Here is a 20,627-nt window from a genome sequence, read left to right as displayed (position 1 = left end):
ACCCTCATCACCTTCTACCTGTCACTAGGTGTTCAAAAAGCATCTAGGAGAAGGCCATACTCTTTCAGTGTAAAACAAGACCTCTGAGGGATCTATCTATTCCTACGCCCACAGCTCTACAAGCAAAGGAGCTCAAGCAGTCCTTCACTTCAACCACCAATAACACAAACAAACGGCCTTCCAGCAGGAAGAGTGGGTGCAAGGGAGGTTTTTCCTCTGGGCTCTGCTAGAAGGGTTTCCTAGAAGCTTCCCCAAATCCCCTGCAAGGTGCCTAGTCCCCTCTATGGGCAGCCCCGGGACACCCGAGACGACTTCCCTGCCACCTTGCTGAGCCCCAGACCTCGCTGAGCTCTCGCTGTGCTGTAGGCAGAGGCGGGAAGGCTGCCTGGCTCAGACTCTCCAGCAAGGAAATTATTCAGCTTAAATGCCTCAACAGCTAGGTTAACTACTCCTGTAAAGAAGATTGCCTCGGTATATTCATAGCCCTTGTCTTAGAGTGATTTGGTGGTGCTGTCACACACCACTGGACTCTTGGATTTCATCCCAACATTGATTTGTTTTTGCACAGGGATGCCTTGCAAATGCACCTGTCTCTGGGTAAGTTCCCACTCTGTCACCACAGGGACTGAAATTTTTCAAGTTAAATTTCTCTCCTCTCTTTGCCTATGATGCTTTATTTATTTTCTATTTCTTGTTCTTTCCCAAAGCTGCTCCCATTGGAGGGTCTGAGTTCACTCAATGAAGTTGATGAACTGTATTTAAGTACTTAGGTGTTTTTGCAGTGTTTAAGTAATATTTGTAATCAGGAAAGTGTCTGGTTGTCTCTACAAGGTCAAGTTTCACTTGGGGGGATGCTTTTTTTCTCCAGCAACATGGCTGGCAAAGCACTTTGATTTTAGTAGTTGAGGGGATTAACTTTCCTCCATGAGCTCCCTGTCTTCTTCTTCTTCCCATATTTTCGATACTTCTCAGTATTTTCCATGTGTTTGCACTGTTCTGGTTTAGGTCAGGCACAAAGATTACTCCGTGGTACTTCGCTGATTTAACCTGTCACAGGCACTTGTCATACTACCCATGCTACCTCATGGATTTGTTGTCTCACCCAGACCTTCCTGATGTCCCACAGGCTGTAAGAAAACCATGAAGCTTTGTGCAAGGAGGGCTTTGGTCCCACTCACTGGTGGTGCTCTGTGGGAAATCTCTTCCTGCTACCTTTAGGCATGATGTTTCCCTTAGGTTTCTCTTCACAAGGTCAAAGTTATCTCTAAGAATGCATACAGTATGTATAGCACCACATATTTGCTGGTTCAGTAAGTAGTGTGGTTTTTTTGCCTCCAAAGTGTGTGAATATTGCTGTTTTGCAGCAGCACAGGGAGTTACAAGGAAAGTCAGACAGGATTGTGCAGTGAGGCTACTGGAAAACTGGGAGCTCAGCTCAAGTATCCTCAAGATGTCATCTGATCTATGCTCTGTTGGGAAAGCTTCCTGCCATCCTTTGAAATCTCAAACAAAAACAAAAAAAGGGGGCATGTACTCCTAAACCACTCACATCACACAAATTTTAAAAAATTAATGTGTCCCCCCTTTGTAGATGGATTTAAAAAATAACTCCCTCTTTACTTAAGCCTGAGTTTGGTTTGTTTCACACGCTTTGGTTTTGTTGTGCCTCTCTCCCTCACAGGAGCAGGGAACACAAAAGCCTTAAACCATCAGCCAGTGGTGTCAGGCTTCTGTCAGCCCAAGGTGCCTATGGCAATGATGAGCATGTCATTACAGCTAACCCTGGTCATGGCAAATAGTGCTTTTAACATGCATTAAAACAAGTAAACAGAAAGGAGACATTATTTTAAGCTTTTCAGAGTGTTAAGTACTTGTACTCCCTCAAAGGGATTTGAGACTGTAAATATTTTTTTACAAGTCTCATTCTTTTCTTTCAATACTTGATGATGTTGTGCAATACGCTTCCCCTTCTCCCCAAGCTGAGTAAAACACTGAATCAAATAAAGCATCCTGCCCCATCCTCCCTCTCCAACGAGAGTTCATCTTCTGAACTTTGGGATTTCAGCATCTTTTGACAAACAAATGGAATTGGTGAGGAAACCTACATGAAGGAGAATTCTGTATTTTTATCTGTTTACAAAATTGTTTTTTCATGGTCAAGTGAAAAGCTTCCCTTTCCGGCGCCTGAGGAGCCTGATTCCTGCAAGCATGATGGGTGCCTGGGTGGGAGCTTGAGCTGGTTTCAGTCGACCCCCCAGTACCACCAGTAACCATGAACTGTAACTAGCTACCACCACTGCACATCGCCAGTGCCTTTTCCAGGCTACAAATGAGAGGACGCATCTGCTTTCTCTGTGTTTATTGCATTACACTGAAGCATAATTGTGGTTATTTGCAGTTATTAGCTGATTCTTTCACCACGTCTAAGGAATACAAGGAAGAGCAATTAAATAGTTCGGCACTCATTTGCCGCTGAAGGGAGGCTCAGGCCGTGTGACAGGACAGGATGAGGGCAGCGCCATAGCAATCCCGCACTGAGCTGAGCCCACCATGCTGCCCACTCGCTGAAGCAGCAAAGCCCCTCGGCTGGATGCATTTTGAGAAGCACAGGAGCTAGTGAGCTCAGTACTATTGCCCTCTCCTGGGGACATGGCCAGAGCAATTTCCTGGGAGTAGTGCCGTGAAATCCACGTGCTGGAGATGTTCATCCCTGCCCAGAGGGACCCAGTGGTGACCACATTCAGTGTTGCCATCCCTTGTGCTGAAAGCTGCTCCAAGAAACCTCTCCCAAGGTTGGGGAACTCCACTGGCTCATGCAGGACAGGACTTTCCCTGTGCCTTAGACGTTAGTCTTTCCCATACAACACTCCCTGCATCATTTTAGTTCAAACATTAAACTTGCCTCTTAAATAATGACCTCTACAAAGTCGCTGGAGATGTTTAAAAATGGTATCCTGCTCACCATTCATGTGGATGGAGAGGTGGTAGCTGAGACAAAGAGTGGCTGGTGCCTTGCTGGGCTGGTGCTGCTGGAAGGAGCAAGTCTTTCTCTTAGGAATAGTAAGCTTAAAGTCATCGTCTTAAAATGTAGTCTTCAAAGAAAGTGGCCAGAGGAACCCACCTGAACCACTGAAGCTGCAAAGCACATCAGGATTTGTTGGTTGGCTTTGATGTATCTATGGGTTTTATTTAGCTGTAGAAACTCAGTTTGCTAAGGAAATTATTGACATTGATATCTACATTATATAAGCCTTTTTCGTGCTTTTTTAAAAACTTTTTCATTCTTCCAACTGTGGCTGGAGGCCCAAAAGCAGCAAGTCAGTGCTGGCAAGGTGTTTGAAGAGCCTGGAGGCCACACATCCTCACCAACCTGCCTCTTTGTAGACATTGTTCAGGTGAGTGCAGATTTCATTGGTCACCTTCTCAAAGGAAGCTTTGCAGTCTCCACCAAATTTCTCCTCCATCAGTTGCAAGATAATGTCACAGAGAATCTAAAGAAGAAGGGAAGAAACAACCAGTGTAAACTTTCCTCCACATCAGAGGCATAAGAACAAGATATATAATTTTAGCTGGGATTCTTAGGGGACAGAAAAAGGTACAAAAACAATGCAACAGCGTATAGCACGCAGACCTTGCAACAGGTCATGGAAAATTAGGTGCATTATAGAATTCACAAAAAATTCCAGTCACTGCTGCTGTTTTTTTTAACTATCCTGTATCTAGTTAATGTTGACTGCGCCCATCACTTAAAGACAGCTGTACAGGACTGGTTCACTTGGTCCATCTACTGCCGTCCTTCTCCTGGCAGTGAACTGTCCCAAATGTTTAGAGGCCACAAGAAGCCTCATGTTGGGCACCTATGGAACACATGGCTTGGAGGGTAAGTTCCTTCCTAATCTTTCCCGTTTATTAGCTATCTAGCACTTTGTAGCAATGAGAGTTTGTTTGTCTTTACAGTCACTAGGTAGGTGGTATACTTTGAAATGTCAACTCTTTTTCAGTGCAGCATTTTTGGTTTGTGTACAACTTTACCCTGAAAAATTCTTTTCAGGATCTTTCCAGGCAGAAATCCTCACTTATTCTCCCACTGACTGAAAATTGGGCCCATTGCTTTGGAAATCACCTTCCCAGTGCCTAAGTGACCTTTGCCAGAAGGTGCCTCTTTTTGTATTTTGTGCTGTGTAAGGCAGACAAAACTGTTATAAATGCACTCTGGTGGTGACCTTAGGTGGACTTGGGCAAGTCATTCGATCCTGTATTAATTATCTGTGTTTGTTTAGTGATGGCAATGCCGTTGCCATCGTTGCTCAATACCAGCTGTTTCAGTTGTCCTAGGAAAGCTCAGTTCCTGTTACTGGAGAAAAATAGAGACATCAGGGACTGAAGTCCAGCGTTAAGCTGCTTTTCTGCGTCTTACTACTAAATGACAAGCATGGGAATCCTGTTGCACTGAGAAAACCCACTACAGTTGGTCAGCAGCTCTGCAGGTCCCACAGCAGCAGACTTGCCTGCATCACATCTGCTGCATAGCCTTCTTCCCAACAGATGCCAGATCTCTTACGCCTCCTATCTACCACCATCAACCTGTCTCACCTTCAGCAATCTGCACGCTCTGGAGTGTATATATATTTGTATATACAAAGCCTGTTTTCTTCAGTTCTAACCCTCAAAGGGGGAGACATCCTCCCTTCGCAATCACATCCCCTGCAAAGAGGGCTGCTGGCTCACCCTAAAGTTTTTGGGGTCAATCTTCAGCTGGGTGGCATGTTTCTTGCCGAGTGGGTTCACTATCCCAAGAAAAGCCTCAGAGTTGTCCAGGTGTTGCACCATGTCGTTGATGGCAGAGAAAACCTTCTTGCCGTGGCCCCTGACCTGATCCGACTGTTTCATCTCTTCAGCAGAGTCCATGCCTTTGAAGTGAGTGAAGTAGGACTTGGTGTCTGGGTGCTCAGTAAACATCCTGTGGAGAAACAAGAGATGTCCTAATTTGTGGACCAAGGCAATGATGCAGATATGGCTTCACATTTCAGGCCTTATCTTAGGCTTTTATTGCCCTTTTCCTTTCTCTTTTTTAGAACATAAATCACCTTCCCCTGCATTTCTTGGTTCTTCTTTGCCCTTCCCATCTGCACACAGCCCCTGTGCCCACAGCAACCTGTTCCCTCCCTTGGCCCTCCTCAGGCCACTTCCCTTTGCTCAATCCACCTTAAAACCTACCTATCCTGGAATTTATTCTGCTGCTTTTAAAGTAAACGTTCCTCAGTGTGGACTGAGAGTTAGGCAGAGACAAAATCCACAGAGAAGTAGGGCCGCATTCACACGGGGTGAGTGTGACAGTGCAATACTCCCAAAGATGTTCTGGACAGCAGATAAGTCCACTGTGCTCTTGGTGGAGAAACCCTACTATTGGTTTTGTTAATTAACCCCTTCCTAGAGTCCATGCCAAAGCTTTCTTACTGGCTGTGAGGGACTGTTGTTTGAGTACCAGGTACTGACTCTTTCATTTAATCAAAAGTAACACGATTCAGTGCCACTCATAAAGGAATTGCCTTTTATAACATCAATTACAGTCATCTTGTTCAAGCTCTTAAAAAAGCAGTTTACTCCACTGGGTAAACCAGTTATCCACCTAAAATAGCAATACCAAATTCCAGGTTGCATTTCACAGAGTCACAGAATGGTTGGGCTTGAAGGGACCACTGAAGGTCATCTGGTCTAACCCCCCAGCCCAAACTGGTTACCCAGAACTATGTCCAGACAGGTTTTGAATATCTCCATGGATGGAGACTCTACAACCTCTCTGGGCAACCTGTGCCAGTGCTGAGTCACCCTCACAGTGAAAAAGTGTTTCCTGATGTTCAGAGGGAATGTCGTGTCTTTCAGTCTGTGCCCATTGCCTCTGGTCCTGTCCCTGGGCAGCACTGAGGAGAGCCTGGCTCTGTCTTCTTTGCATCCTCCCTTCAGGTTTTTATATACATTGATAAGATCTCCCTGAGCCTCCTTGTCTCCAGGTTGCACAGCCCCAGCTCTCCCAGCCTCTCCTCATAGAAGAGATGCTCCAGTCCCTTCATCATCTTTGTGGCCCCTCGTTGTACTCTTTCCAGTATGTCTATGTCTCTTTTGTACTGGGGAGCCCAGAACTTCTCTAAAGGCAGGGCTGGGGCTGTAGGACATTAAGGCAAAACCTTCTAGAGTAAATTACCCTGGGAGCCAAGCCGCTGATGCTGCTAGCATTTTATAGCTGCATTTCTGACCCTAACTGTCCACAGATTGTGTAGACTGCAGAAGGAAAGAGCAGTGCCTAACCCTTTCTGGGGCTGCCCCAGGCACAAGATGTGATATACAAAAAAGCCAGAGGGAGTGGCAAAGGTATGATAACCAGAAATAGTATTTGGACTGATCAGTGCATATGTAGGTGATGTAAATCCCAGCTGAGAGGAGGATATCTGAAAGGTGAATAGAAGAAACGTCTATCTTATGGAAGAAGAGAGGAAAACAGAATGAAAATGTAAGAGAGAAAGCCCACAGGAGGGGTACAATGCAATGAAACAGATGGGCGCTGGGCTGGAAAGGCTGAAGGAGAGTCAGAAGAGAAATACTGAGGACATGCAAGTTAAAAAAAAAATCATTAAAGGAGTTCAAAGGGAAAGGGGAAGAGGGAAACAGGGCCTATGTTTGTTCCCATTCTCTTTCGTATCACACTTCCATTTCTTTACCTTAAATGGGTGGAGTAAAGAAATTGTTCTCATCTCTTCTTCCTCTCCCACCCTCTTCCCCCTTTCCTTTTCTTTGTGTGGATGTCTCCTCTTCCCCATTTCCTCCCTGAGGTGAGATAAACCACAGCAAATCAAAATGTTCCCAGCAAGGGCTGTGTGAAAAACGTACTGGTGGTAACTCCATCCTTCTTGCCATTCCTCCTTCAACCCTCTGGGGTGGCAGCAGGATGGGCTCTTTCCTTACCTGACCAGCACAGTTGTCCCATTGTCCTCAGCATCTACATATATCTTCTCCCAGGCACCGCGGGCACTCTGCACCTCTGCTTCAGAGAATGACATGGTGGAGGAGACCTTGGCAACAAAGGGTGCAGCAGGAGGGAGAAGGACAGGGAGGTCCTGGCAGGCTGGTTCTGCTCCAGTTGTCTCCTCAGGGCTCTCTAAATACTGGCCCGGGGATTTAAGAGATCTTGAATGGACTCTTTGTCTCCGTTCCCCTCGGTCACATTTCTGCAGGCTTTAGGGCTGCCTAATCACTTTTAATCAGGAAAGAAATCAACCACATGAGGAGGGAGGGCTAGCACTCTCACTGTGGCATCAGTTGCCAGAGTAAAGATCTGGCTGTCTGAGGAGATAAGGGAAAAGAGAGTTTTCAGTGAGGAAGGAAAAAATCAGCTCTCCTCCCTTCTCTACCCCTGCCACGGCCAGTGCTTGGCTTCTCTTTCCTAAGGGTGATCCCTGCCCAAGCACTAATTTTCCTGGTTTGATCCCAAGAGTGCTGCTGTGCTGCAGGCACCATGGTGCCTGCCGGCCCCTCTTCCCAGCACTTCTTGGTCCTTCAGTCCAGTGATGCCATTTCCAGCTCCAGCAACTCTCTCCAGTCCTGCTTTCATGCCACGGCCACTGCTTTCCCCACAGCTCTCTGGTTTAGCAGGGGCTCACCCCACAGCTACCCCCAGCCTTGGTACTCTGTGGGTGGAGGCATCGCCAGCCCAAAACAACAGCATTGTGGCAACAGTGACAGCAGCGTGGGCACAGCATCTGTGGCCACAGTGCCCTGGAAGGCCACCTCATTGTAACGCAGGAGATAAACTGTGCAGACAGACAGCATGGGACCACAGGCGTTTCACTACCCTCATCTTCCTGGTTTACAGCTGGGATCTCTGTCCTATCCCTAAACCCTACCTGCCTGGCAGAGAGAAAAAGGTAAGGAGCAGAAGGGCCAGTGTGGAGCTGCAGACAGCACCTACAGGCCTGTTATTGTCACAGTCTTTTGGAACTGGAGGCAAAAAAAAATCTTGGATTATCCACACAGCGCCTGGGCTTAACCTCTGGCAGGAATGTTCTGGTTAAGTCCAGGGCACGAACACAAAATAAGGGCTAAAGGGCTTGAGGAACTGCTGCTGCTGCTGGACTCCGACTGCAGACAAAACCTGGTATTGTTTGGGATGGTTTAGAGGAGGGAAGGAACATGCACAAGGGGGAACTGAGCAGCACAGCGAGCAAAACGAGCCTGATACCCCAGAGCAGAAGGGAAGTGGTGGCTGCAATCTCACCAAGACTGATCAGTCTTAGAGGGGCTGTGTCCCACCACTGCCGAGGAATACCTCAAATGACTTTACTGAAACTGCTCCTCCCTTCTCTCCCTCTCCCTTTTCACCACAGCAAACAAGTGGTCTGATAAAAGCTGTGCAACCTTCTGCTTTCTCATCCTCAAATCCTCAGAAAAATGCCCCAGATTTCAGGAGAGCAGGGCGGCGGGGAGGTGGGGGGTGGGAGCAGAGCACACTGTGCTGCTGGGACCATTGCTGCTTTGAAGGCAAACACAAACCAGAGAAGCACCGGTTGTCCCAGCCGAGCCACCAGCGCAGGGACACAGAGGAAGGAGTGAGGATGGCACCGCAGGAGCTGGCAGTTCCCAGGCCTTGGCAGGCAAAACCTTCTAGGAGGAGCTTGGTGGGGAAAGCATCAAACCTACGGCCAAGAGCAGAATGTGCATCAAGTACTTGTCATGGGTGGCCTGGGAGAGACCGAGCTCCTGAAGAAAGAGCAGCACCAACTTTAGCCAAAGTGAAAGGGGCTAAAGCAGGTGTGGAGCATGGAGGTAGAGCTGTTTTTCATTTGGGATGTGAATGTGTACGATTACTGGTTTGCAACATTTACTCCTCTCTGTAGGTGTCATGTTCTTCTTGTAGATCCTGGCATACTCTGACCTGCAATGGACACTTCTCAGTGGGAGAAGCTGGAGTATTGTGGTGAGCCTGGCTCTCTGACCTGAGCTGTGACAGCAATGACTTTGCTCAAGGATGAGTCTTCCCTCAGCTTTCTTAGTCTTTTCCTCTTCATCTACTTTGCTTACCTTTCGTTTCCCTCCCATTTGGTTTTTGTTCGCAGCAGTTCACAAGCAAAGTTCCCTGGGGGACTTCTCCTCTCCCCTCTCCAACCTCATCTGGGACATTGCAGTACAAAGGTGTTCATTCACTCAACATATTGTTAGACATCCTGTCATAGGCCAAAAAAATACCATTTTGTGTTGGGAAATTTCATTCAAATTAATTTATTGCCAAGTAACAAACCAACACTTAAAAACCTCCATTCCCCCGCATCCTTCCCCCACCCCTGTGCCACAGGTTATACCCAGGCCCTTTGGTGAGACCATGGGTGGTGCAGGAACTGGGGGTTGGTGCATGGGGGTCTCTTTGCTCTTGCTGCTCCTTGTATGCTACTCAGCTGCTCCAGCATGCGCTCTTCCACCAGTCTCCCTTTGGGTACTGTACCTGCCCTGGCCTTGTTTCTTTTTTCAGCATTTTCTGCTCTTTCTTAAACACATTTCCACAGAGCCACCATAAACTCATCCAATTGGTCCAGTTTTGGGGTGCAATGGGTCAATTATACCTGGTGTCAAGCCAGCTGTGAGCTGCACAGGGCAGGCCCTGACCTCCTCCTGCACAGACAAACATGTCACCAAGCTCTTTGTGACATGCTTTTCTGTTCTTTCCTTTCACCTTCTGGTGTTACTTTTGCTTGTGGATAACTGGCTAGCTGAAAAGGGTCACACAGACATAGTCCAGCTGGCTGGACAAAAATGCACATCGCTCTCAGCTTATCTGAAGTAAAGCAAAAGTTACACAATAACAGGAAGATTGTGGTGGGAAAAGATTGTTGCAGGTGGGAACAGATAACTACAGAAGAGAAACTAGGGGTGGGCTTGGTATTTAGGCAACTAACCAATAATGAGCTTAACTTTTGTAATATGTATGAGCTAATTATAACAAGATATAAAAGGTGACTGTAAGGGACAATAAACGAAGTCTGCTGATCACTCATATTGAGTGACTGTGTCTTCCCTCCGTCACGACATTTACTGTTTTGGAAAATGATCCTCTATTTTCCCCCATATGATCTGCCGAGTCCTTGTAAGATGAACACAGCAATACCTCATAACATTTTGACATCTCTAACAGGGTTATACACATCTGTACTACACCTTATGGGTCTCTAGAGAGTAAAACACAAAAGCTGAAGAAAAGCCTATTCTTTTGGCCTTGAAATGGAATAGCTGTGAAAAATGTGCTGTTTAATTGTAAAGTCATCACATTGCTGCCAACCTCACCCCTTCTCCCTGGGGGAAGAGGATGTGTGCTTGGTTTATTTCTTTCTCGTCTCCCATGATTTTTCTTTTATATCCCAAAGGAGGTGAATGCTTTTAAGTTCAATTTCTGCTGAACGGGGAGAAATCTTTTCTGACAGGAGTGCCGGGCAGCACTGCAGAGGACAGCCTGGGCCATGGACGGATGCTCCTCAGCGGGTAGGGTCAGGCCAGGGCAGGGCGGATGGTGCTGGGCAATCCCGAGCGGGGAGCGCAGCTGCTGTGGTTTGTGCTGCACGCGGCAGCCAGGCTGCTCCTGGCTCTGTCCCCAGCCAAGGAAGCAGAGGGTGTGATTCCATTGCGGTGCAGGGAAATGGTGGTGGGTCTGCACAGTGAGATTTATTTGTTGTTTCTGAGAAACCGTGTGCTTTAGACAGAAGTCAGCTGGCAAGTGCTGGCCGCAGACACGGATGTCATTTTCTACCTGCCCAGCTGCTCACGATCCAGCAGCGATAACTGCCCACAGAGCTCACTGATGCCCCGGCCACAGGCAATGCAAAGCCGCCCCTGTTTTCTTCTCCTTGAAAGTTCACGATCTGTTAAGTTTTGAGTTTAATACAAATAAACCACCCTATTTATTACGCAACAGGGGTTAATCTCCAGGTCAGCAGACACGCTCATTGTGGAGAGTGGCTGGAAGGGGCCTGGCAGTATAACTCTTATTTTCCCAACACCCCTCACACTGTCAGACTGAGGTTAGAGCCCCCCACAGCAGGTATTGCCAGGTTTCTCAGATGCTTAGCTTGAGATGCTGATATTCAGTGCTGCTTTTACAGAGATGCCAAACACCTGCACCTGCTCCATGCTCAGTACCTGCAGTTATCAATGTTACCAGCTCATCAAAACAAATAAAATAAGGAGCAGCAGGCATGACCGTTGGTGTCAATGTCTGAGCGCTAAAGCCCACATAGCACATGGGTGGGAAAGACCTGGGGCAGACACACACAGCTTTCCCAGCTGCCACCAGATCACACTTCTCTCTCCCATTCAGACAGTGGTAGTGGGCTCAGGTGGAGCTGTGTTGCAGTTTGTACTGGTGAAAGTACCAAGTCGAAAGGGTAAGAAAAAAGCAGGATTACTCAGCTTCTTGGGACCAGCAAGAGTAACCTTCACATAATTTACAGAGTACTACCATCTGACACAACAGAAAAATACACAGGTTTCTGTTGTGAATATTTTTATTGTACACATAAGATTTTAAGTGCGAAAACAAAGGCAATGTATTCAAAATAATTCAGCTTTTATACATCATAGGGCATAGTACGTATACAGATTAATACGCTGAATGCTGCTTTAATGACTGATGCCGTGAAGTACATGGCTAGAGGTGATTCTATCACAGTCATTACAGCTAATAAAGATGCCAGCACTGCGTTTTCACATAGCGCATCCAGCTAATGAAGTATTTGCATTGGCACAGGCTGGTGTTCAGCAGGGAAACTCCACAGCCACCCTTAGTGAAGAGGGAAAAAATTACATAAAAAAACCAAACAACGTGACGCAAAGGAAGTCACCACATCCTACCACAGGACTGATGCCCAACCAATCGCCAAACAATAGCTATTTTGGAGAAACTCACCCCAGTTTTATTGCTGAGCATGAGTTACAGGCTATGGAGTCAGCTGTACCAGCTGTGCCCTCTCCCAGCCCCTTGCTCCCCCCATCAGCCTTCTCGCTGCAGGGGCCAAGTGAGAAATGGAGATGGCCTTGCAAGCACTGTTCATCTATTGCAAAAACATTGGTGTGCTATCATCAGCACTGTTTTGGTTATAAATCACATAGCAGCACAAGGGTAGCTATGAAGAAAGTTAACTCCAGCCCAGCTAGACCCAAAGCACTGCAGGATCACATCCTTATTTTGGACAAATCTGGGCTCACGCAGGCTGCACTGTGCTGAACCTGTGCACAGGTGCTGTAGGAAGGAGGCAAAGAAATGAGCTCTTAAGGACTTGGAAAATATCAAGTCCAAGTCAGAGATGTAGAAAGTACCCAAAGCTGACAGGGGCTCAGGCAGCGGCATAAGCACTACTCATATCTGTAATGTTACAAGCTGGCATTTGTATCTGTCCAGTTAATGAGATCAAACCATCCAATGGTTTAATGGAAACAACACTCCCACAGGTTTTGGATACAATATCCCAGACTACACTGAGTTACTGCTTCACACAGCACCCTTGACTGGGATGAGTGCTTTAATTACACACAATCGATATAGATGATGTTCTAGAGAAAACTGAAATCCATTGAATGCCAGCCCTGGCAGAATTAAACCTGGTCTCCAAATAAAGAGATCTGATATCAGAGGAAGAGAAAATATAACTGAGAGAAGACATCAAGCTAAAAGAAACAGCTATGGGCTGGTATATGTGTACAAGTTAGACACCAGTCCAGAAGCTTTGTATCAAACACAGATAGAGTACAACTCATTATGTTGGTGGTATGGACTATTGTACTCAGAGGTGCAGTGGGGCTAAACTAGAAGGGCAAGAGATACATCAGATAAACCTGCTTTCAGATACAACAAAGAGTGTTGGACTGAAAGGGTGCTTGGTGAGGAATAGAAGGAACCAGAGAATAAGACCAGCAAACTGTTTACTTGTGCAAGCAGAAGGCTGGATGACAAATTTTATGGTCCATTTGCCTTCTCTGTTGTAGTAGTTATTGCCTCCCACTAAAGCCATACCCTCCTTTGAGTTATTGTCTCTGCTGCTTGATGCACCAAGCATTTACATAGCTAAAAAATTTATCACAATTGCCCAACTTTGTTTGGAAGTAATATCAGTACATGCGGCTTTAAATTCAGTGAGCCCAAATTTAATATCCAGCTTCAGCTGGCGTTTCCTCCCCAGCTTTGTGTCTGGCATTGGCACTGTACCGGAGCCAAGCTTTTCCAACCCTTCCTCATCTATGTACTGAGCATCCTGCTTTTCTGTACAATAGAAAGAAAAGCATACTTCTGTTTGATCTGGTTCTGTTGGATAGAAATCATAGTGCACAACTTCATTTATGTTCACTGCCTCCTCAATTCCCACCAATTTCTTGAAGAGATCTATGCAACAAACAAAGCCATCAGCTTTTGAAACCCTTTGTTTACAGAAGGGATGGATAGAAGCATCAAATTTCTCACTTACTGCTATGCCATATGTCCAAGCGCTGACTCTTGAGGCAATAACGTGTGGACTGACTCCAAATAAAACAGCCCCTTTTGCAATGGCCACTTGGACTTCCATTGGACAAAGGATATGATACTTCTTGCTAAAGGCCTGCCTGATTGCATCTCTCAAGATAATACTAGACGCAAAGCCTCACACAAGCAAAATGTACTTAACCTTGGCCATTTTAGGCTTGTCAAGAATCTCCCTCGAATGATATTTTTGATACGGTAGTCAAAAAAGCTTTTCATTTTCTTATAGGTAATCATGATCATCCCATCACACCACACAGCTCCTTCTTCGTTTTTGAAGAAGTGAGAGATGTCCTTCTTGTGCTCTGCCACTCTGGTCAAGTTGTAGTAGCAATGTATGTAGATGGCGTCCCTGCCAGTCAAGCATTTCTGTATACTAAAGTTGTACATCATATGCCGTAATTCGGAAGGGTGGCTCTGTACATATTCATCCCATACTCCACCATTAAATATTTTCTTGAGGCAAACAGTGAAGTTTTCATCCACACTGTTGCCTTCCCATCCACCTCCCGTTGCCTTGTGTAACTCCTTCAGTAAACGGTTTTCTTGGATCTCATGTACCATGATGTCTATTGTGCCACCTATATACCCACACACAAACACAAATGAAGTTAGCTGTTGTTTTTTTTAAAGTACTTGAGGTCTTTACTTTCCACTGAATATAATCTTACCTTCTGAACTCCCGCTTCACAAATGTGCTTTTCTGCTGTTTTCTTCACTCCACTACTGCCTGCACACCTCTACATTTCCTGAATTTACACACCTCTGTATAAAAGCCTGGTCTTTCAAGGTTCTTACAGTAACTTCTGATGACAGATGGATGCTCTGATTTGCTCCCTGCACAAGCCGGTCTCCTTTCTGTTTACAAAAGGAGGCTGGCCTCACATAGATAATTGGCTCCTGCCTTTTGACATACAATAGTTAAGATGAGCAGTGGTGGTGTGACTCAGAAACTTGTGGTCCTCTTGATGCCTTTTCAGTATTTGTTCATAATCATCAGATTGCTCTTGGCAGGAAATACATATTCCACCAAAAAAACTCACACAGGAAACTAGAAAAACTACTAAAAAGTGCTTTGTAAACTATTCTTAAAGCTTTACTCTACAGTGCCTGCCAGTCAGTCTCTTTGCTCAGTTCACTGGGCACTACACTTGTTCCTACAGAGGAGGCTGTGAGCTCAGGCTATACAACAGCACATGGGTGCATGTCAGTGACTGAGGCTGGGACGTGGTGCAGCCCGGTCCGGTACAATGGCAGGTGTTCTTACTGTGACTGTCTGGCCTGAAGTGCATGATGGCATGAAACAATGACTTCCATTTGCCATGGATCAGGCCTTTAGCAGTCCCGTCCTTTCCTCCTCTTTTTCTGCCTACCCATGGGATCTCATGAAGTGAGAAATGAAAATAAAATCCCCATGACAAGCGCAGCAGTAGAGTCCAAGCTCTGGGACTGCACTGCAGATCTTTGGGGACACTGCAAAACAGCCATATGCCATGCCCAGCAAAGATGGTACCTGTCAAACAGGGAAAATTTTACCTCCACAGTCAACAACATACTGGATCCCAGGGGAGTCTTCAAACTTCTTCTTGTCACTGTCATCTGCCATAAACCCTTCCTGTGGAAGCTGTTTGCACCACAGTGATGCAGCATCCGGCTCCAAGGCAATGATCAGATTCTCAGACATCATGTCAGAGATAAGTCCTGCCTAAAATCATGCGAGAGACGTGCAAGGAAAGGTGGCAAGATCACCGCTGCAAGAATGTCACCTGCAAGGGAGGCCGTTCTCACCCCAGAAGCCCACGCTGGGGTGGTGGTTTTTGTACCCTTGACCTCCATGGGGCTCATTTCTACATGGTGAGGGGGGAAAAGGATAGAGCAGTTGTTACTGCCTGTTTGGGACATCCTTTCCCCCAATGTAGAGGAATTATAGAGGAATTAAGGCAGGTTAATTAACATTGATAATATACAGCTGTGGGCTGGCTGACGTGGATAATGTGCAGCTGTGGCTGGTTCCTGCTAAGTAGTTAAATAGCTCTAAGGGGTACAGAAGAGGAGGTCTGGATGAAGAGAAACCTGGAAGAAGCAGAGGGAAAAGAGAGCACACCCTGGATGTAGGAGAGACAAGGAGAGGCCCTGGGAGAAGCAGGTGGCCCGGATGAGGAGAGGCTGGATGGAAGAGGAGCCCAGAGAAGAAAGAATCTGCATGCAGCAGAGGCAAGAAGCAGGGTGAACTGGCCTGAAGAGGATGGAGAAACAGCACAGACAGTAGATGAACTTTTGAAACCTTGTGGGGGGTTGGTGGCTGTGCTGGGGCAAGGTATGGGAACTGCTTATTGATGTTAACCTGGTATGGGATGGTAAAGGCCTTGTTGCAGCTGGCTAGTCTTGATAGTGCTGTGACACCCCACCACTCCCAACATGGGAAATGTCTCACCCTGGTAGACTGAAATTTGAAATAAGGTGTCCTGGTTTCAGCTGGGACAGAGTTAACTTTCTTCTTAGCGGCTGGTGCAGTGTTGTTGTGTTTTAGATTTGGTGTGAGAGCAATGTTGATAGCACACTGACATTTTTCAGTTGTTGCTGGTTAATATTCATATTAAGTAAAGGACTTCTCAGTTTCTCAGGCCCTACCAGCAAGAGGGCTGGAGGAGCACAAGAGACTGTGAGGGGATGCAGCCAGGACAGCTCACACAAACTAGACAAAGAGGTATTCCATACCATAGCACATCATACCCAGTATATAAACTGGGGAGGTTGGCCGGAGGTTGGACAGCTGCTCAGGGACTGGCTGGACATCTGTCAGCAGGTAGTCACATGTTTTCCTTCCTCCCCCCATCCTTTATCTTCTACTATTATTATTATATTTCAATTATGAAATTGTTCTTATCTCAAGCCTTGAGTTTAGCTTTCCTTTTCTATTCTCCTCCCCATCCCTCTGGGTGAGGGGGGAGTGAGCATGCGGCTGCATGGTACTTAATTATGAGCCAGGGTAAACAACAGCATACAGGTTGTTTAAATGTTGAGGAAAATCTCCAAAGATAATTTGAGGAAATGGAATAACCCCTGCTTTTGCCTCCTTTGCTTCCAGCTGCATGAGCTGCCTGGCAGCAGCACTCCATGTGACTGGGACAGTAATGAACCAGGTGATCTCCTCCTGGCTGCAGACAGTCTGGAAATAGGCCTCTTGGATGGTGTTCAGGGCACGTTCCTTCAGGTAGCACGGGCTTTGGGAAAAGATTGTGAGGGCAGGAAGCATCTTGCCATTGATGGCTTTCAGCTCCATGTCGGATGTGACTTGCTACAAAAAAATATCTCAGGGTTACACATTGCAGTCTCAGTATGAGGCCTGTCCCCGTCACATTGAACACTGCTCAACATATGGCACAGAAGTCCTGTGTCCAAACCCCCTCTGTCTGGGGCTGGCTCTGTGCTCTGGGTTATTCCATGTTTTGGGAAGTCCTGTGGGACCCCAGAGCACAGACAAGGAGGCCCTAAGGTAGCCTGATGTTTGGCTGAATGAGCAAACACAGAAAAAGCTGTGAATGAGTCTAAACTGACATAGAGCCTTCAGAAAGAAATAATAGCCATTATGTGCTTGAAGGACAGCCAGCCACCCTTAAACTGGCTTGAGCACACAATTTCAGGGGAGGGAGAGACAAGCTAAGGGTAAGTATATAACATGGGAGGAGTCTCTCTGGTCACCCCAAGGTTACCCACCTCATTTGAATTCCAGCAAACTTCACTTGTTGCCTGTTGAGGACTGAGGCAGGGAGCCACAGAGAGGCTAGAAGCTCTGGAGCAAGGCAGCTTTTTGCTAACAACAAGTATCTGGTTTCACGTGTGCAGTCAGGTTTTACTGTCTTTAGACAATGAACAGTGTCATGAAGCTTTTGGCTAACTAAGAAAGCAAGTAATTCCTGCTTAAGATCATCAAGATACCCTTTGATTTCCATTTATTAGTCATCATCTGTGGATAACTGGCTAGCTGAAAAGGGTCACAGACATAGTCCAGCTGGCTGGACAAAAATGCACATGGCTCTCAGCTTATCTGAAGTAAAGCAAAAATACACTATCCTTGGCTGTTCTTGTTACACAGTAACAGGAAGATCGCAGTGGGAAAATGTTACAGGTGGGAACAGATAACTACAGAAGAGAAACTAGGGGTGGGCTTGGTATTTAGGCAACTAACCAATAATGAGCTTAACTTTTGTAATATGTATGAGCTAATTATAACAAGGCATAAAAGGTGACTGTAAGGGACAATAAACGAAGTCTGCTGATCACTCATATTGAGTGACTGTCTTCCCTCTGTCGCGACACTCATCAGCCAGATTTACTCAGCCCTCTTCACCAATACCCCTAACCACCCACCCCTCAAATAAATTAATAGCTCTGACTCTCATTAGCAGTAACTGTTCCACCTACTGTGTTGTACAGCTTCATCTTGAAGTCCTGGAAGAAGTACCAGTTGTCAGCTTTTCCATGGGGCAGGCTCTTGTACTTCATCACAGCATCATAGCCAAACTTCTTGAACTTCTGCTCCTGGTTGAACAAGATGCATGTGGGTGTCTTTAGGGTTTGAGCCCATGCTCTGTTCCCCAGTGCACTTGGCAGATTTGGTCTGTACTTGAAGTAAGGGAAAAACAGTACCCACTGTAGGACGTGCTGAAATCTATAGCAATGATGAAGACTGACTTGCTGATCGTGGCCAGTTGTAGCGCAGGGGTATGCTGCTGGAGGAGCTGCAGGGGACCAATGGGACTGCGATGAAACTGAATATTGCAAGGCAAAGCCACCCTTCCCTGACTTCATTGGCAGGAAACAAGCATGATACTACATACTGTGCAAAGAAATAGTGTTATTTCCCAGAAAGTGGAGGAGCTCTTGTTTGTTACTTAAAACAGAAGGATCCCTTTGTGAAAGAAAGCAAGCTACTGACACTTGCTTCTGGTGCTCCTGGCTGCACAGTTCCCTGTGCTGCCACTCATTTCAGCAAACTCATTTTCTGCTGTTGTAAAAGCATTGGTTCACCAGAGTTTTCTTCCTACAGCACAACAGGGATGCTTAAAGGACCGTGTAAGGACACTGACCGTAGCGAGATGACTGCAGAAGGTGGCAGGTATGTTGCACAGCAGCTGTTTCTGGCTAAACTTAGCAAGTTTAACCTTAGTAGGTCTGAATATTTCTACAAAGTCGTTTGGGGGTTTTGGCTGGGATGGAGTTAAATTTCTTTTTAGTAGCTCACAGAGTGCTGGGTTTTGGCTCTGATGTGAGAACAATGTTGGTAACACACTGAAGTTTTTAGTTGTTGCTGGGTAATGCTGGCCCTGCCAGTGAGAGGGCTGGAGGGGCACAAGAGACTGGGAAGGGACACAGCCAGGACAGCTGGCCTGAACCAGCCGAAGAGGCATTCCATACCATGGGGCGTCATGCTTGGTATAGAAACTTGGAGGGTTAGCTGGGGCCTGGGGATCGTTGCTTGGGGGCTGGCTGGGCATCGGTCAGGGGGTGGTGAGCAGTTGTACTGTGCATCATTTGTTTTCCTTTTTCCCTTTTCCTTTGGGTTTTATCCTTTTCCCCACCTTTCTATTATAACTGTTATTATTTCTGTTGTTGTTCTTACCTTTTTTATTCTGCTTAAATTATTGAATTGCTCTTATCTCAACCCTTGAGTTTTACATTCCTTTCCAATTCTCCTCTCCACCCCTCCAGGTTGGGGGGGGCAAGCAAGCAGCTGTGTGGTGCTTAGTTGCTGGATGGGGTTAAATCAGGACAGGTTGTGACAAAGGACTGCAAACATTTCCTGGTTGTGAAATATTTCACTAAAAGCTCTGTTTTCTAATTCCTATCCTTCCCATCTGTCACAGGGACAGTTAATTTGCTCAAGTTCAGCTGCAACGGGTGAGGCAGATCTTAAATGAGTGTAAGAGGAAGAGAAATTGGAAAGAATGGTATAAATAGTGTAACACATCCTGGACTTCAGGGAGTTGGTCTCTAAGTTTGTTTTTTTTTTTTTTTTTTGGCAGGCAAAGGCTGACTTAAATGCAGATTATACACTGGATTGTTGAGCTTAAAGAAAAAGTGTCCTCAGTGAAAGACTGGAAATGAAGTGATTTAACTGGAAAGGAAGAAATCCAAGTAAATAAAACCAAAATCTGTTTCAGTGGAGGAAGAAAGAAAAGGTGCTGAGAGAGAGGGGCAGGACAGTCCTTTGCAGCAGCTGTGCGGACTTGGATCAGCATAAACTGATGATGAAGCCTCATGTTTGGGCTTTCTTTGACATTGCCTGGTTGCAGGAAGGAGTTTGCTGTCTGTTCCACCTGTAACCAAGCTGCAGCAGCACCTCAGTCTGGGATTGTCTCAGCAATAATAGTTGATGTTCGAGATCCTCATTTGGAAATGGGACACAGCAGTTGTAGAAATAAAAAATTACTATCAGAATATAGAGCTTTATTCTCTTCTATTAAAATACCCCATACCCTTATGTTGCAAAGTTAGTTTCAGCAGAACAGCTGCCTGCATTTGCTGTTCCACACACTCTGCAGGTCTGGGTTGAGTTAGTTTTTCAAGAGTTGTCTGCATCTTGCCCATTTCCTCCAGCCTTAATTGCTCAAGCCCTGGCCTGCGCAGTCCTCTGAACTGTAACAGGCATAATCTGGAGGAGTGCTATCTCACTTGTGCCAAAACTGCTTCCAGGTGTGTGCTGGGCCATCACATGCCCTGGAGCCTCTGTCTTGGTGATCTGTTTGCTAGCATGGATGTAGCCATAGAGCTTCCACTGCGTGCTGTCCTTTATAAGGTACCTGCTTAGAGTATGTGACCTTTTTTCCCTTCATTATAAGAATTCCCTTTTTTTCCCTCAGACAAGTGTTTGATAACTTGAGGCAGCTGTCAGTCTCTGGAGACATAACCTCAAGGCTAGAGGTTTCACATTATGATCTAGCAAAAAGAGTGGATCAGATGGAAGAAGAAATAAGGTGAGTCTGGTGACCAGAAATTACAGTGTTTAGCATGGTCCCTGACGAGCAACTCCAACTAGTGTACCCTAGGACAAGTTGAAGAGAAGATTACAAATAAGACA

The 20,627-nt window shown here is 46.1% G+C and overlaps 2 protein-coding genes across 2 annotated transcripts; both read right to left on the bottom strand.

Moving 5' to 3' along the window:
* Nucleotides 1-2,344: 2,344 nt before the first annotated feature.
* Nucleotides 2,345-7,167, bottom strand: LOC121089644 (cytoglobin-1-like). Its single transcript, XM_040597045.1, has 3 exons — nucleotides 6,961-7,167; nucleotides 4,729-4,960; nucleotides 2,345-3,491 (listed from the first exon to the last, which is right to left on the bottom strand). Exons 1-3 carry the CDS (start codon nucleotides 7,053-7,055, stop codon nucleotides 3,363-3,365), a joined length of 456 nt encoding a protein of 151 aa, XP_040452979.1. The 5' UTR covers nucleotides 7,056-7,167; the 3' UTR covers nucleotides 2,345-3,362.
* Nucleotides 7,168-11,551: 4,384 nt separating this feature from the next.
* On the bottom strand, nucleotides 11,552-18,967 carry LOC121088673 (heat shock 70 kDa protein 12A-like). The gene is given in 7 exon segments (XM_040595087.1): nucleotides 11,552-13,726; nucleotides 13,729-14,127; nucleotides 15,083-15,251; nucleotides 16,620-16,844; nucleotides 17,972-18,129; nucleotides 18,132-18,288; nucleotides 18,947-18,967. Coding segments are annotated over 7 exon segments (1,767 nt in total). The 3' UTR covers nucleotides 11,552-13,088.
* Between the last annotated feature and the right edge of the window lie 1,660 nt (nucleotides 18,968-20,627).

Source organism: Falco naumanni, chromosome 5 (genome assembly GCF_017639655.2).
Source record: "Falco naumanni isolate bFalNau1 chromosome 5, bFalNau1.pat, whole genome shotgun sequence".
Classification (NCBI taxonomy): domain Eukaryota; kingdom Metazoa; phylum Chordata; class Aves; order Falconiformes; family Falconidae; genus Falco; species Falco naumanni.
Note: the sequence above shows the minus strand (reverse complement) of the source record. Positions and strands in the feature narration are given on the sequence as shown.